At 38.9% G+C, this 13,353-nt stretch overlaps 1 protein-coding gene across 8 annotated transcripts in view; it reads right to left on the bottom strand.

The window, feature by feature from the left end:
* Positions 1 to 13,353, bottom strand: part of NCOA2 (nuclear receptor coactivator 2) — a 164,847-nt gene that overhangs the window by 39,775 nt on the left and 111,719 nt on the right. For all 8 annotated transcript variants that reach the window (XM_077352186.1, XM_077352181.1, XM_077352188.1 and 5 more), the window contains 5 exons: positions 12,530 to 12,633; positions 9,954 to 10,131; positions 8,283 to 8,471; positions 6,805 to 6,906; positions 6,579 to 6,719 (listed from right to left, as the gene is read on the bottom strand). In XM_077352186.1, coding sequence (XP_077208301.1) covers positions 6,579 to 6,719; positions 6,805 to 6,906; positions 8,283 to 8,471; positions 9,954 to 10,131; positions 12,530 to 12,633 — 714 coding nt within the window. The remainder of the gene's footprint in view (positions 1 to 6,578; positions 6,720 to 6,804; positions 6,907 to 8,282; positions 8,472 to 9,953; positions 10,132 to 12,529; positions 12,634 to 13,353) is intronic.

The following is a 13,353-nucleotide window of genomic DNA, read 5'->3' as shown; positions in this document are numbered from 1 at the left end:
CCAACCTTTTTATCACCGGGGACCACTCAACGCTTGACAATTTTACTGAGGCCCAGTGGGGGGGGGGTAGTTTACTCCTCTACTCTCAACCATTGCCGTAACGCTCTCTGATCGCTATGGTAATGTTTAAACATCCCTTCAAAATAAGATACAGACACGCCACAACAATGAACATATGGAACATTTTATTTTCATGGAAATTTTAACTCATGACAATGACAAATCAATGGGTACCCTGAGCTTGTTTCTCTGCAACAAGATAGTCCCATCTGGGAGTGATGGGAGACAATGACACCCGAAGTGTGTTGTAAAGGGCCGGGGAGGGGGGAGAAGGCGTCCTTCAGGGCCCACCTCCAATTAGTCGAAGGACCACATGTGGTCTGCGGTCCACAGGTTGGGGATCGCTACTCGTCTCCAATTCAGTATATACAGACTCATGGATTGTGTTCAAGCCCAAGAATTAATGGGCCTTAAAATCAAATATAGATGGATTAGAACAGTTCTCAGAAACTCGAAAACAATATTACCTTGAGCACTGTGTTACAAGAGCCACAGTTGGTTTAAGGAATATGAGGTGGGCAAAGTACCTTGGGCATAAATGCATTTAGGTGGACTTCTACTAACTACTTTCTCTCAGTCTGAGTCCCCCCCCCCAAATCTGTAACACGATGATTATGATGTAGTCAACTGTGACATAACATATGCAAACTGATGCAAGTAGTTAGGAAAAGTGGAGTATAAGTATTAAGACCCCAATCTTCCTAACCTGGAAGATGAAAGTAAAGTTTGAAACTGGTTATAAATTCTGAACTGGAGGTGAATATTGGTTTGCCTCTTCGAGTACTATACTATTATAGAAAGGCCAGATATAAATGTTCTAGATAAACAATGATATCGATAGACTCAGATGGGCAACTAGGTTGGTCTGAAGCAGCAGAACAAGGTTTGAGTCCAGTGGCAACTTTAAGACCAACAAAGTTTTATTCATGCACGCTTCTTCAGATATAGAGATATCTAGTAATAATAAATAGCCCCTGAAGATGTAAACATGTTGAACCATGTTTAAAGGTGGTGTGTAAAAGCTGGAGAGAACAAGGATCTGAAAGAAATAAGCGTACAATCTTGACACTTAAATAAAATACAAGTTGCTGTTGCTGCTCTTGCAAATTATTTTCTACCTAGTCATCTCACAAAGAAAAGCTGCTTAATACCCAACCCTTTTAATTTCCTGTGCATAATTTGCTTCCAGTTTAGTAAATAATTTTATTATTGCCCCAGAGCAACAACAGTTCCTTTGGTACATACTTTCCTAATTCTGGGTTTTCATATTTGGGTACCAGGTAGCTAATATTAGGGGCACGAAGCAGCTCAAGTTAAGCACTTCTCAGCCCCATTTGGTTTCAACTGAAAAATTTATATATTTTCTCTCACTAAAATCATTTGTTGGGCATTTGCACATTGTAATGAGATGCTACATTATGGTTTTATAAGTTGTATGGATTTTGTCGCTGGCTTGGAGCCATATTACAATAAATCTAAATTACTAAAATCAGGGCTGAAGCACACTTCACCTTTGGCTTATACCTATCTTGTTTACTCTTAGTAAAAAAAAAAGTGGAAATCTAACAGGTTCAGGAAACATCTGTTGATTCTGTATTTCCTTAGGGTTATGGAATGGTGTCTTCCACTATGGAGACTGTTTTCTTGCACTATGCACTGTTCAGCTCAGGGAAGATGCTGGCTTTCCATGAGCAGAAAGTATTCAGAGCCTGGGAAACATGCTCAACAAACATGTATTGCATTCAAGTAATTGTCTGCAATTTTCTAGCATGTGTATGTATAAAATAATTCTTTTAAAACAATAACAATATATATTATAATCACAAAATCCTAGTCCTTTCTTAAATCAATAAAGGACTAAGCTACACAAGAGAAAGCTATATAAAACCAAGCATCTGGAGCCTATGATCCACAAGAAGTAGTTATTTGAGCGTGTGGATTGTTCCTGAATCTTCCTTCCAGGAAGCCAATCCTGAAACTTCCCCAAAACTGATGTATGGGTGGGGGGATCTGAGGAACATTGTGCATGTGTGATGGGAGAGGCCACTGCACCAATGAAAGCAGGAAGATGAAAGCACTTTTATCTGATGCCTCTGCCTCTGCATGCCCTGCGGCATTTTGTCGAAGACATTACCTTATCCCAGCTTTTCTCAATTTTTTTTATTGTTGAGAAACTCTTGAAAAATTCTTCAGGCTTTGAGAAACCCCAGAAGTGGTGTCATCATGCAGAATATGGTTGGGAAGCATAGCTGTGTACACAACCACCTAGCACCTCTCCAGGCCCATCATTGGACATTGGGGGGGGCAGGTGGACGACTATATATGATCATATCACCCAATAAATGTTTAACAAATTAAAATTAGAAACATATATAAAAATTAATTAACTCCCACCCATTCAGGAAACCTTTCCAGGGCCATAAAAAAACCCCAGTGTTTCATGAAACCCTGGTTGAGAAAGCCTGCCCTACCCAAATAAGTGTTCTTGAGGCCTCTGGGAGCTGCTAGGGGAAAGATCCATGCAGCAACCTACCTTTACATTTTGACCTTTTATTAACCATGAAACCCACACATTTTATTTCTTGACTTTTTGATTTGGTGCTAAACTCCATTCAGCTAGTATTTACTGCCATCCTGAGGACTTTCAGGAAGAACTCTCCTGGTCTGCCTAGGTTATCTACTCATTGTCCAATTTTTGAAAAAAACAAGCATTTGTTCTTCAAGTACTATTAAGCCTGGCCTTATTTTTTTTATAGAGTTAAATTTTAAAGATTTATCTTTGACAAAGTCCTTGTCACTTCCTTTGGTGCACAAAACCCAGTTCTTAATGCTGACATATGATGTGTTTACAGTTTTCCTGTATTAATCATGTCGTGTATCAAGTGATTATTTCGGCAGGAGGAAAACAGGAAGCACACGTTAAACAGCCAGAAGAGTTTATGTAGAGTAAGAATGCAAAGAAAAACAAAGTATGTGCTGGCTGTAGAATAATGTAAAATAAAATTTCACACTGAAGGTATGTCATTGTTTTAGTTTAACCTTTGGGCAGAACTTTCAGAGACAGCAGCAGCATTTTCAGAACACAGCAGGAAATTCCAGCACTCTCTTGTCAACAACACTGATGTTAAGATCTCAAAAGCCTTTCAGATGATTCCCTATATAAATGTATTTACTACCTTTCCACAAATGCATACACACAGACAAAAAAATAAAATAAGTTTATAAATTGTTTTAAAATTTATAATATTTGATGTAAAATCTGGGATTGTGTGGCAAAGCATGCTGAGACACAGCTTATGATAGAGGTCAACAGTAGATGAGATTGTTCCATGCATTTATGACTGCACTTTAAAAGCCTTGTATCTGGAACTGAGAGTCATACATAAAAAGACTTGCTTTTAATATAAACTCCTGGCATTTGACACAGAATCAAAGTTAGTTATTTTCTATCATTTCCCCATTTTTTTCAACATCCATAAGTAGAGGCCTAATCCAGGACAAAATAAATGAGATGCTGGTGGATTCACAGCAGTTTAAAAATGTCAATAGGAGGCAAACAGGGACCAGACTAGGATCAAGTTGAGGAATGGGGGAGGGGAATTACCAGACGTCCCCCTCATCACTTTTATGAGCCACCAGTTAAAAAGGATAGTATCTCATTTTTGATTATCCTACAAGAAATGGATTTTTCTTTTAACTCAATTTTGTGATTGATTTTTGTTTTGTTCTTTAATGTACTATATTTACCGGCGTATAAGACAACTGGGCGTATAAGACGACCCCCCAACATTTCCACTCAAAATATAGAGTTTGTTACATTACATTACAGTACTATGGGCCACTATGGGCAGCTATGTCTATCCCAACTGAAGTGCACCCGGCGTATAGGACCCCCCCCCCACTTGGAGGCATGTTTTTCAGGGGGGAAAAGTAGTCTTATATGCCAGCAAATACTGTAAATTGTTTCATTGAGTATTTTAGATTTTATATTGTTATACTGAGAGCTGAGGGGAGCATATAACTCATCTAATCTAAATTATATACATAAATGTCTAGCTAGCCTTTTGAAAAGTCCATGGCAGTAAGGAAGATTCTATCAAGACAGAAGAAGAAACATTCCTTCTCGAAATTTAGGACATGGTCAGATCAGCTTCTATCAGTCTCTACTCCAGCATTCTTAGTCAACTTCTCACTCCCATTTATGCTAATAACCTTCCATATTATGTTGGATGCAGTTTCAGAAGTCCCTCAAATTTGAAAGGTTGCTTGTTCAATGCTGCAAGTTCTTAGGTCTGAAAGGAGTGAGTGCAGGAGATGGACTATGTTTACAGAGATATTCTAATAGTAACAAATATTCTTCTAGCACAGTCTCAGCAAAATAAAAAATAAAATAAAAGGGATGATCAGAGCTCCAGCATGTACTCCTTCAAATCCACATTTCGGCTTCTCCCCCTTCTTTTAAGAATCTAATCAGCATATGATGCTGTATCAATAAATCTAATTATCAACATGGACAAAATTGTGTATACTTAAACTCCCAGATTCAAGCTATGAACAGAAATGAAAAATTTTTCTATACAACTGAAAAATGCCCCAGGTTTTTTAAAAAAATGAAATCCAAAACCCCCCCAAACAACATGTGGTCCAACGACTCCCCTTCCCAATAAATAATAGAAACAACACCTGCAACTTTAAAAAATGAATGCCCTCAAGTAGCCAGCCAAACAGCTTTCAAAGCCTTGGTATCTATTAGTAAAATACGGGGCATGGGGTAGGGCCTTTTCCAAGGCTGTTTTGGCTTTGAAAGGGAAGACTCACTGGGGCTAGGCTTGGCAGCAACACACAGTGACTTGCTACCACATGACTTGCATGACTCCTCCAAGCCCAGACTCAAGAGTCACCCCCATGAAAGCCAGTGTTGTGTAGAGTTTCAAGATTAGGATCTGGGAGACCTGGGTTCAAATCACCACTCTGCCGTGGAAGCTCATTGGGTGACCAGAGGCTAGTTACACATTCTCAGCATAATTTACCTCACAAAGTCGTTGTAAGGATAAAATGGGAGAGAGGAGACTGATGTAAGCTGCTTTGGGTCTCCATTGTGGAGAAAGGTTGGGTATAAACGTGTAAAAATAATAAATACAGATGAAGGGAGCAGATAAAATATAGGTGGTTTGGTGGGTGGAAAGGAAGTAAGGAGTGATGAGGATATGGGGGTTGCCACAAGGAGGAAAGCAAAAATATGGGGAGGTGAATACAGAGGGAAGTTTCCTGCTGATGTACTTGACTTGAAAGCCGGTGCTTTATACCTTGGTTAGACTTTTCCCAGAGGGTGACTGGCAGGGAGGGTAGAAAAACTAAAAACTGGAGTTGGGGGAGGAATAAATGTAGGTTGGCTTGTGGACCAGAACAAGAAGGGGAAGGAAAAGGGAAGAAGAAACTGTGATAGGGAAAATGAGATGTTTTCCACAAGTGCTTGCAGGTTTTTGTTATATTTGTTATATTATTTGTTGTTATATTTGTTATATTATTGAGGTACCACATTCAGTGATACTGTTCCACAGTGATACTAATCCACATTAAAATAGTTTACTGTCCAACACAGGAAACAGCTAACATTACAGGGATCTTCTAATTAGGGTTAGTGAATACACTTATATTTTTCAAAAATGTCAAGGAAAAGTGTTATGTACTATTTCTTTAGATGCCAAAAAGCACATTTAATTAACTACACTGTATCAAACACCTGTCTTGTTCATGTAGGATTCTTACATATGCAAAAAACACAGACCTATTTCCCTTCTGAGCTCATGTTATAAACGCCTTAAGAAGAGAATCTTGAACAGAATCGGCAAAAGAATTAACAAACATGCCCTTATAGAGCAAGCAGGATTTAGATCCCATGTTATTGGACTCAAGCGTTTATCTTAAGTTTGTCCAATATGCGTGTACCTGTGAAAATGTGACAAATGCTTTTAGAGCAATTTATTTATGGACTGGCAATCCAAAACACCGCCAGGACATCATACAGACTCTTCCTTAAAATAATTTCCCGGGACTATAGGATATGAATAGGAGAAATGCATCATTCAGAGGTTCAATGTCTGCAAAAGTGCTCTAAATTTATATTTGGGTCAATCAGCTTCTGTTCAGTAATACTACAGTTCCTTGCTTCCTCAGTTTTATATTCTGTTTAAGGGATTCTAACACTTTGCTCAACAAGAGAACTTAGATAGCCTTTACCATTTCATCCTGAAAATATCTGACTTAAAGTTCCATGGACTATCCCATGTGTAAACCATCAGCCCAAACAGCACAGCCTTCCAAGTTCAGTACAATGTTGCAGAAACATCCATCTAGTTCTGGAAGCATTCCCTACCACTGTAGCAAACAGGGACTTCTTTGTATTTAGTAGTATTCTGTATTGGTCTCTAGATATTCCATCAAGATCCTTATCCTTCCTTTCTGATATAAAATCCCGTTACAACATTTAATCTTGAAGATTTATATTGGAACCTTACCGTCCTGATGATGCCTTTTGGCAAAAGACATCTCTCCTTCATGCTGTGCATAGAATCTTTGTATGCACCTTCTCACCACATCTTCCCAGTTAGGTTTCATAGCTGCTCGAATGGTACTGGTGTCTAGTGAAGTTATTTTGCCTGTGTATACACAAAAGTTGTTACAAGGTATATCTCCCACAATTTCAGTGTTCTTATCTTCAATTTAACTTCTGTTTCATAATACCTTGCAAATCTTGGCGAGTACTAAATGTTTCTGATGAGGGCAGAAGTGGCCTTTCCTTCAATGGAACTCTTCTTGCCACACATATTAAGCAAGACTGCAAATCTTAAATAGAACATATAAGAAAATAGAGGAAAGGAAAAGATTTTACAATGCAGAATTATACAAAATTATACAAAATGCAGATTTTAACAAAACTGATGTCCTTTTGTTAAACTATGAATACTGTTCTTTGTCAGTCTCTGAGGAATACACTGAAATTATTTATTTTGGTTGTTAGTCTGCTCACTCCAAAAGTCCCTGACCAAGTTGCAGTAAGATTCAAACATGACAAAACCAAAATTAACATCAGACAAATAGAACTTAAAAGTCTTAGAAGTCTTACCCATTCAAAACATCTACCTCTCTAATGTCACTAATTTCATACCAGGTAAACGTTAAGAGGAAGCAGTTATTAAATATCCTTCTAGTGGCCCAAAATGATGCCTCATAGGTAACTTTTTGACAGCTGCCTTCATATAAAAGAAGTTGTGTTTTTGTCACGACATTTCTGGTTTGGAAAAGGATGTGTATGTGTGTATGTGGGTGGGGAGTATAAATTCCCCTTTCCTAGCACTGTAGTCATCTGTCAGGGCCCTATGTATCTGCGTTTAAAGGGGGGAAACCCCCAATACCGGCTTAATTCAAGGAACTCTCATTATCATATCTGGCTTGATGCCCAAACATACATGTTGATCTACTCAGGCATTTGACCTCTTTCAACAAAGAGAAAGCATACAACTAGAATACTGCATTTTAAACATTTTAATTAAAAAATACTTCATGTGTGAACACAGTTATAGTCATGAGATACTATAGTAGTTCAAATATATTTCAGATTTAAGGATAAGCAAAAACAAAAAACAAAAAAAAGAACAATAAGCAATTTAGTAGACAGAAAGACAGAATTTTTAAAAAATTAGGATGGAATTGGGGTTTTGCCAGAGAAAAATAACCATGAGAAATCTTTTTACATTTTCATTGTTGCATGCTCAATAGGATCTTTAATTTAATTGTTATGCTTAATGCACTTGTTTTGGTGTAAGTCTCAATACAACAAGTAGGGCTTGTTGTGGATATGTTTAAAGTCACATCAATGTGCTTTGGTTGTAGGCATTTCCAATATAAGCACATTTCTATATGCACATCTGCACATACTAGATGTCAGTACATGTTTACCTACTTTTTATCTGCTTTTTAAACATACTTTTAAAAGGAAATAAGGAAATTCAACTATTCTGCCCCCTAATGAGATAGTTTACAGAGGAGAGATCAAATATTCAGATAATCTGACCTTAGCATAAACAGTAAGTACTGGTTCCACTGGCAAGGGAGCCAGTAAGTGCTATGTCCACTAGGAAGCTCCATTAATTAACAAAATAAATCATAGGGAAATTCTATTTAATGTAGAAAGGTCAAAATACATAAAATGCTCAGGTTACCTTCACCATCTTCCTTGATGGACTTTGGTTGAGAAACAGCAAAGCACTGCATAGTTTCATATTTCTGATGTGCTTCCTGGTTATCATGGCCTTCTTCTTCAGACTCAGTTAAAGGTTTTACTAGCATCCGACAATTAAAGGTATGGCTGTTGCGCCTAGGAGCTTCACTAGACCACGGTCCCCCATTCACTGAATAAAGCAAAGATGACAAACAGTAATAAGATGCTGGGAAATCTTCTGAATAGTAACTTTAAAGTATAAAAAGGCAATCTATATCTTGAGTGAGAGGAGAAAATCCTGCACTCTATCCTAATTATAGTCAACTTCAGTGTAAGTGAACAAAGCCTCTGTCTGACATAAATGTACTTCTATGATTCTGTGATTCTGCCACACAGCTTCCACTTCCTGACTACCAAACAAATATCATGCTGTACAAAAAAATGTATGCATTTTTTATACACTGAGATCACGTCACCATGGGGGGAAAAGTCAACATATGAAGCAATCTTAAGGAAGATCAAAATTATTTGCAGCCACAATGTTTTCTTTAAACCAAGCACTTTAGAGAAAGGATAAGTTATATCCTAATGAAAAACAATTACAGTATTTGCTGGCGTATAAGACTACTTTCCCCCCCTGAAAAACATGCCTCCAAGTGGGGGGGGGGGTCGTCCTATATGCCGGGTGCACTTCAGTTGGGATAGACATAGCTGCCCATAGTGGCCCATAGTACTGTAATGTAATGTAACAAACTCTATATTTTGAGTGGAAATGTTGGGGGGTCGTCTTATACGCCCAGTCGTCTTATACGCCGGCAAATACGGTAAATGCATGCAAATAGGAAAACAATGAAGTGGTTTCTTAGGGTATGTACCATATTTATGAGGATTTCTGCAAATTATGTAAGTATAACATACTAATGATTCTAAAGAACTGTCAGTAGCAAAACACATCTCAAAGGGCTTTACGTTAGATTTCTACAAAAATATAAAGGTACAAAGAACTGAAAACTGGAAATTAAGCTTCTGATAGCTATGTTATATTCCTATGGCCTGTGTGGTTAGAGTGCTGGGATAGAACCTGGAAGGTCTGGATGCTCACTGAGTGACCAATTTCTCTGATCCATCTCAGAGGGTTGTTATGAAGATAAAAAGGGAGAATATAGAATCATGAAGTTCTTGGAATAAAGACAGAATGAACATGCGCAAGACACAATGTATCATCCTGCACAATGAAAAGTTCTTTGCAATTCAAACAACCACACATTGTGTTGTGTTATTTTAGTTGTGTTAATAAAGAATATTACAGGGCTTAAATTTTGTTTTGATATGCAGCAATGCAGCTGCTTCTACATCTTCTTGTATCATAAAATAGCTTTCTGAGTCAAAAGAAGGGGAAAAAACAAAACAAAATGACAAGTAATGCTATCTGTGCTTACAATGAATCACCCTGATAAGCTGTCAGTTTCTGTATGAACCTATGCATAAAAGTCCAAAATAGGCACAGGAAATGAGCAAGTCATTTGAGCAACTTTTTAAGAGGCAACAGCAGAGGTAAGAACAGTAATAACATATACATTAAGTGACATTAAATGAAAGCAATTGCAGAGCCAATTTACAAAAGAAAATCCAACAAAATACTATCACGTTGAATATAGTTAGAACTCTGTACCTAAAGATTTTGGCAGCAGGTTTCTGACAAATTCATTATGGTCCCCTACATGTAAGATGCTATACACACTTGTGTTCATTAGTTCTTCTTGGTTGTATCGTAAGAACTGTGTCACGTTCTCTGACACAAACACCACATTACCTTCCAAGTTCACTACAAAGAAGAACCCATCAAGGGCCTGGAGGATTAAAAAAAAAAAAGAATGCACAGTTTTTAAAACACAGAATGATTGCAGAGAAACCAGACTTTAATAGCATGTTAAATCCATGCATTATTATTTCATTTTTCTACTGAACTAGCAAATGGAGTGAAGAAAGCAATTTAGCCTCATCATAATTTTAAAAATTTATTAAACTTCTATACTGTCCCTCCCCATGTGGGCTCAGGGCAATTCATATAAGTAAAACACACACATACCTCCCACTGCCCTCTTAGCTCCCTCCACCAGTCACCTAGGCTGGAGATGGCAAAACTAATGAATAAGTTGGTTGCAGGGGGGAGCCAATGAAAAGGAAGTGGAGGGAGGTCCATAAAACTTGAACAGTCCTGTTTTCAACTATAGGCCTGGTGGAAGAGTGCTGTCTTACAGGCCCTGCTGGGCTGCTCTGGCGTAGCGGTGCTGAACGCGGGGCCAGAAGGTAAGCCGCCGTGGTGAGGGGAGGTTTGAACTGCCCGGGGGGGAGTGGGTGGCCTGGCCCCCTCCCAAAGGCCAGGTGGGGCAGGGGGTCAACCCTGCCAGCTCTGGGGCTCTGCAGAGCCTGCAGAGGTGCGCGGTGTCCCTACAGGAACACCGTAGGGTTGGGGCTGGGCTGGCCGACAGGCCTGGCGCTGGCGATTAGGCACAGCACCAGCCTGCTGCAGCCCCGGCTTACCCAGGAAGCTACGGAAGATCCCGCGTTCGCTTAACGCAGGCCTTCCGTAGCCCTGGGCTGGGAGGCACCTGTGCTGGCGGCGGCAGTGAGCATTATCGGTGATTTTAACCGAAGCACTGCTGCTGCCAGCATGGGCATTATGGCCTGTGCATAATGGGCCCAAATGTGAAGCTTCCAACAATATATAGTAACTAGGAGAAAAGCCCATTTATAAAGAGTGGCACTCGTAAGGCCGAATCAGGAGCCGCGAGTTTTTATCACGGACAAAGCCCGCCCTAACTCCTCCCCAATAGCCCTTAGGGCTTTATTTAATACGCTCCGCAGGAGCGGTTAAAGATACTTCCAGATGCAGAGCTCACAATAAAAAATCAAAATTGTCAAGAACTACCATGCTGTCCAAGGCCAAGGTTTATGCCTGAGTGTGCATCCCCAAGTGTAAAACAGAAGAAAGCAGTTGAGGCCAGGCCAGGGATAACCAGCAAGTTGGTATTTATAGATCATAAAGTTTTCATAAAAGATAATCATGAAGTTTTTATACAAAAGAGTCGTTCAGTTGCTTAGCAACACCTGATATTCTTATGAAAGTACAACTGAGCATAAATGCCTAAAAACAACTTAAAACTCTTCATGGTTTACTTTATATGGTATGGAGACAGCATAAAAATTAACTTTATTCACACTACACCTGTTAGTCTTGGGATTCAACATGAAAAAATGAAGAGAGAAGAATATAACCCTGAACACCTTGTGGATACATTAAATGATAATCTAGTCATTGTCATCACAGTTTGACAAATCAGGGACCAAATACATCTGAAAGTGTGTCTGACCTAAACTATATTCAGGCCCTACAGGGAACAGAACTGTGAACTGGAGGATCATATATTTGTCTCATTTTCTTTTCCCTATACAAAATCTCACACCACTTTTTGGTTCCATATGGCTATCACCAGTCCAGATTAAAATGAAAGTAGATACATTGCGAAATTTGAATTCTGAACTCTTATTAAAACAGCGTTTATCTTAAAATCCTTCAAATTTAAAACAGCTACACAGTCCATTGTACTAAATTCTGATTCAATATGGCTTGATTCAACTCTATCTAGCATCAAGGATGATCATAGGTTATTTAAAAAATTGAAATATTGAATTGGAACCTAAGAGAGTTTTCTCCATATCTTTATTGGCATTCCTTCACTGACATGCTAACTTTACATATAACTCATCCACTATTTCTCTGTCTTATTTCTTTAAATGTACACAAGTGTCATCCTAATAAAAATCATCATCATGTGTACATCTTAATGCCTCTTGTTTACATGCAAATAGAAAATAAGTTTATCTTCGCCCAACGAGGGCTCTCTTTTCCTGAGGTCACTCATCATTTATCAGCCGTTCTCCCATGTATCAAAATAATGAAGAAACAATGCAGTGCAACTTTTCTTGCTACAGAGAAGTCACATGAATGGACAAAGAAGCAAAACTAAAAGATAATGCATACAAAGTTTTTAAATTTGTCTTTCAGAAACACTACTCTTCTCAAGTACTCTCTCAGTTCAACAAAAACAATACAATACTGCTTTTTGTCTGTGCATATCCGCATTTAACAATCAGCATAATAATTCAAATTTACATTGTTGCTCCATCAAATTTTATCTCAGTAGTATAGTTAACCGTATATACAGAAAACCTTGTGCACTTCACCTCCAGCATCATCGGTCCAAGGGCATCCTTGTCAATGACACTCTGACCTGTAGATGACACATCAGCTTTCTGCACTTCATCTTCATTGGCTGCTGCTGCCTTTTCTGTACAGAAAAACAAGCAAAATATACAGCATTATGAATTAAAGAATATAGCAGAAAACTTTAGATTATGCTTGTCACCACAGTAAGAAAGATGGAATCCACCTCAGTGGTCAGAGATGAACAGACACAATTTCAGGCAGTTAATTGTGCTGGTCTGAAGTAAAAAATCTGGATTTGAATCCAGTAGCACACCTTAAATGGCAACATCAGGGTCTAAGCTTTTGAAAGTCAAATTTCCCTTTATCATTGTTTCAAATCAAGGGAGCTTTTGATTCTCAAAAGCTTAACCCCCCAAAATTTTGTTTGTTTTTAAACACTGGATTTGAATATAGCCATAACATTCCCAGGTCATTAACCAAGGTAAGAGAAAATAAGAGCACCTGAGATTAAATGAAGGGGCCTTTGCTGCCGCGGGGCCGGAGCGCCGAGAAGACGCTGCGGGGAGGTTGGGACTACATGTCCCAGCGTCCTTTGCAGCCGGCGTAGGTGCAACGGCAGGGAGGGGAGAGGTGGAGGCTGGGCTCCTTTATAAGGAGCTGCGTCAACAGCCCAAGCCTCTTCTCCCGCTCCGGGCCGGTTTGGAAGCCCACCCACCCTCCCTTTAAATATGTGCTATGTGGTGGAGGTTAATTCATTGTTAAAAGCAGAACAAAAACAAAACGAAAGAGTAAGAAGGTAGAATTTGTGTTAGAGTTTGTGTTGAATGAAATATATGAAAGT

Source organism: Paroedura picta, chromosome 9 (assembly GCF_049243985.1).
Source record: "Paroedura picta isolate Pp20150507F chromosome 9, Ppicta_v3.0, whole genome shotgun sequence".
Classification (NCBI taxonomy): Eukaryota; Metazoa; Chordata; class Lepidosauria; order Squamata; family Gekkonidae; genus Paroedura; species Paroedura picta.
The sequence above is the reverse complement of the archived record's forward strand: the minus strand, read 5'-3'. Positions and strand labels throughout refer to the sequence as shown.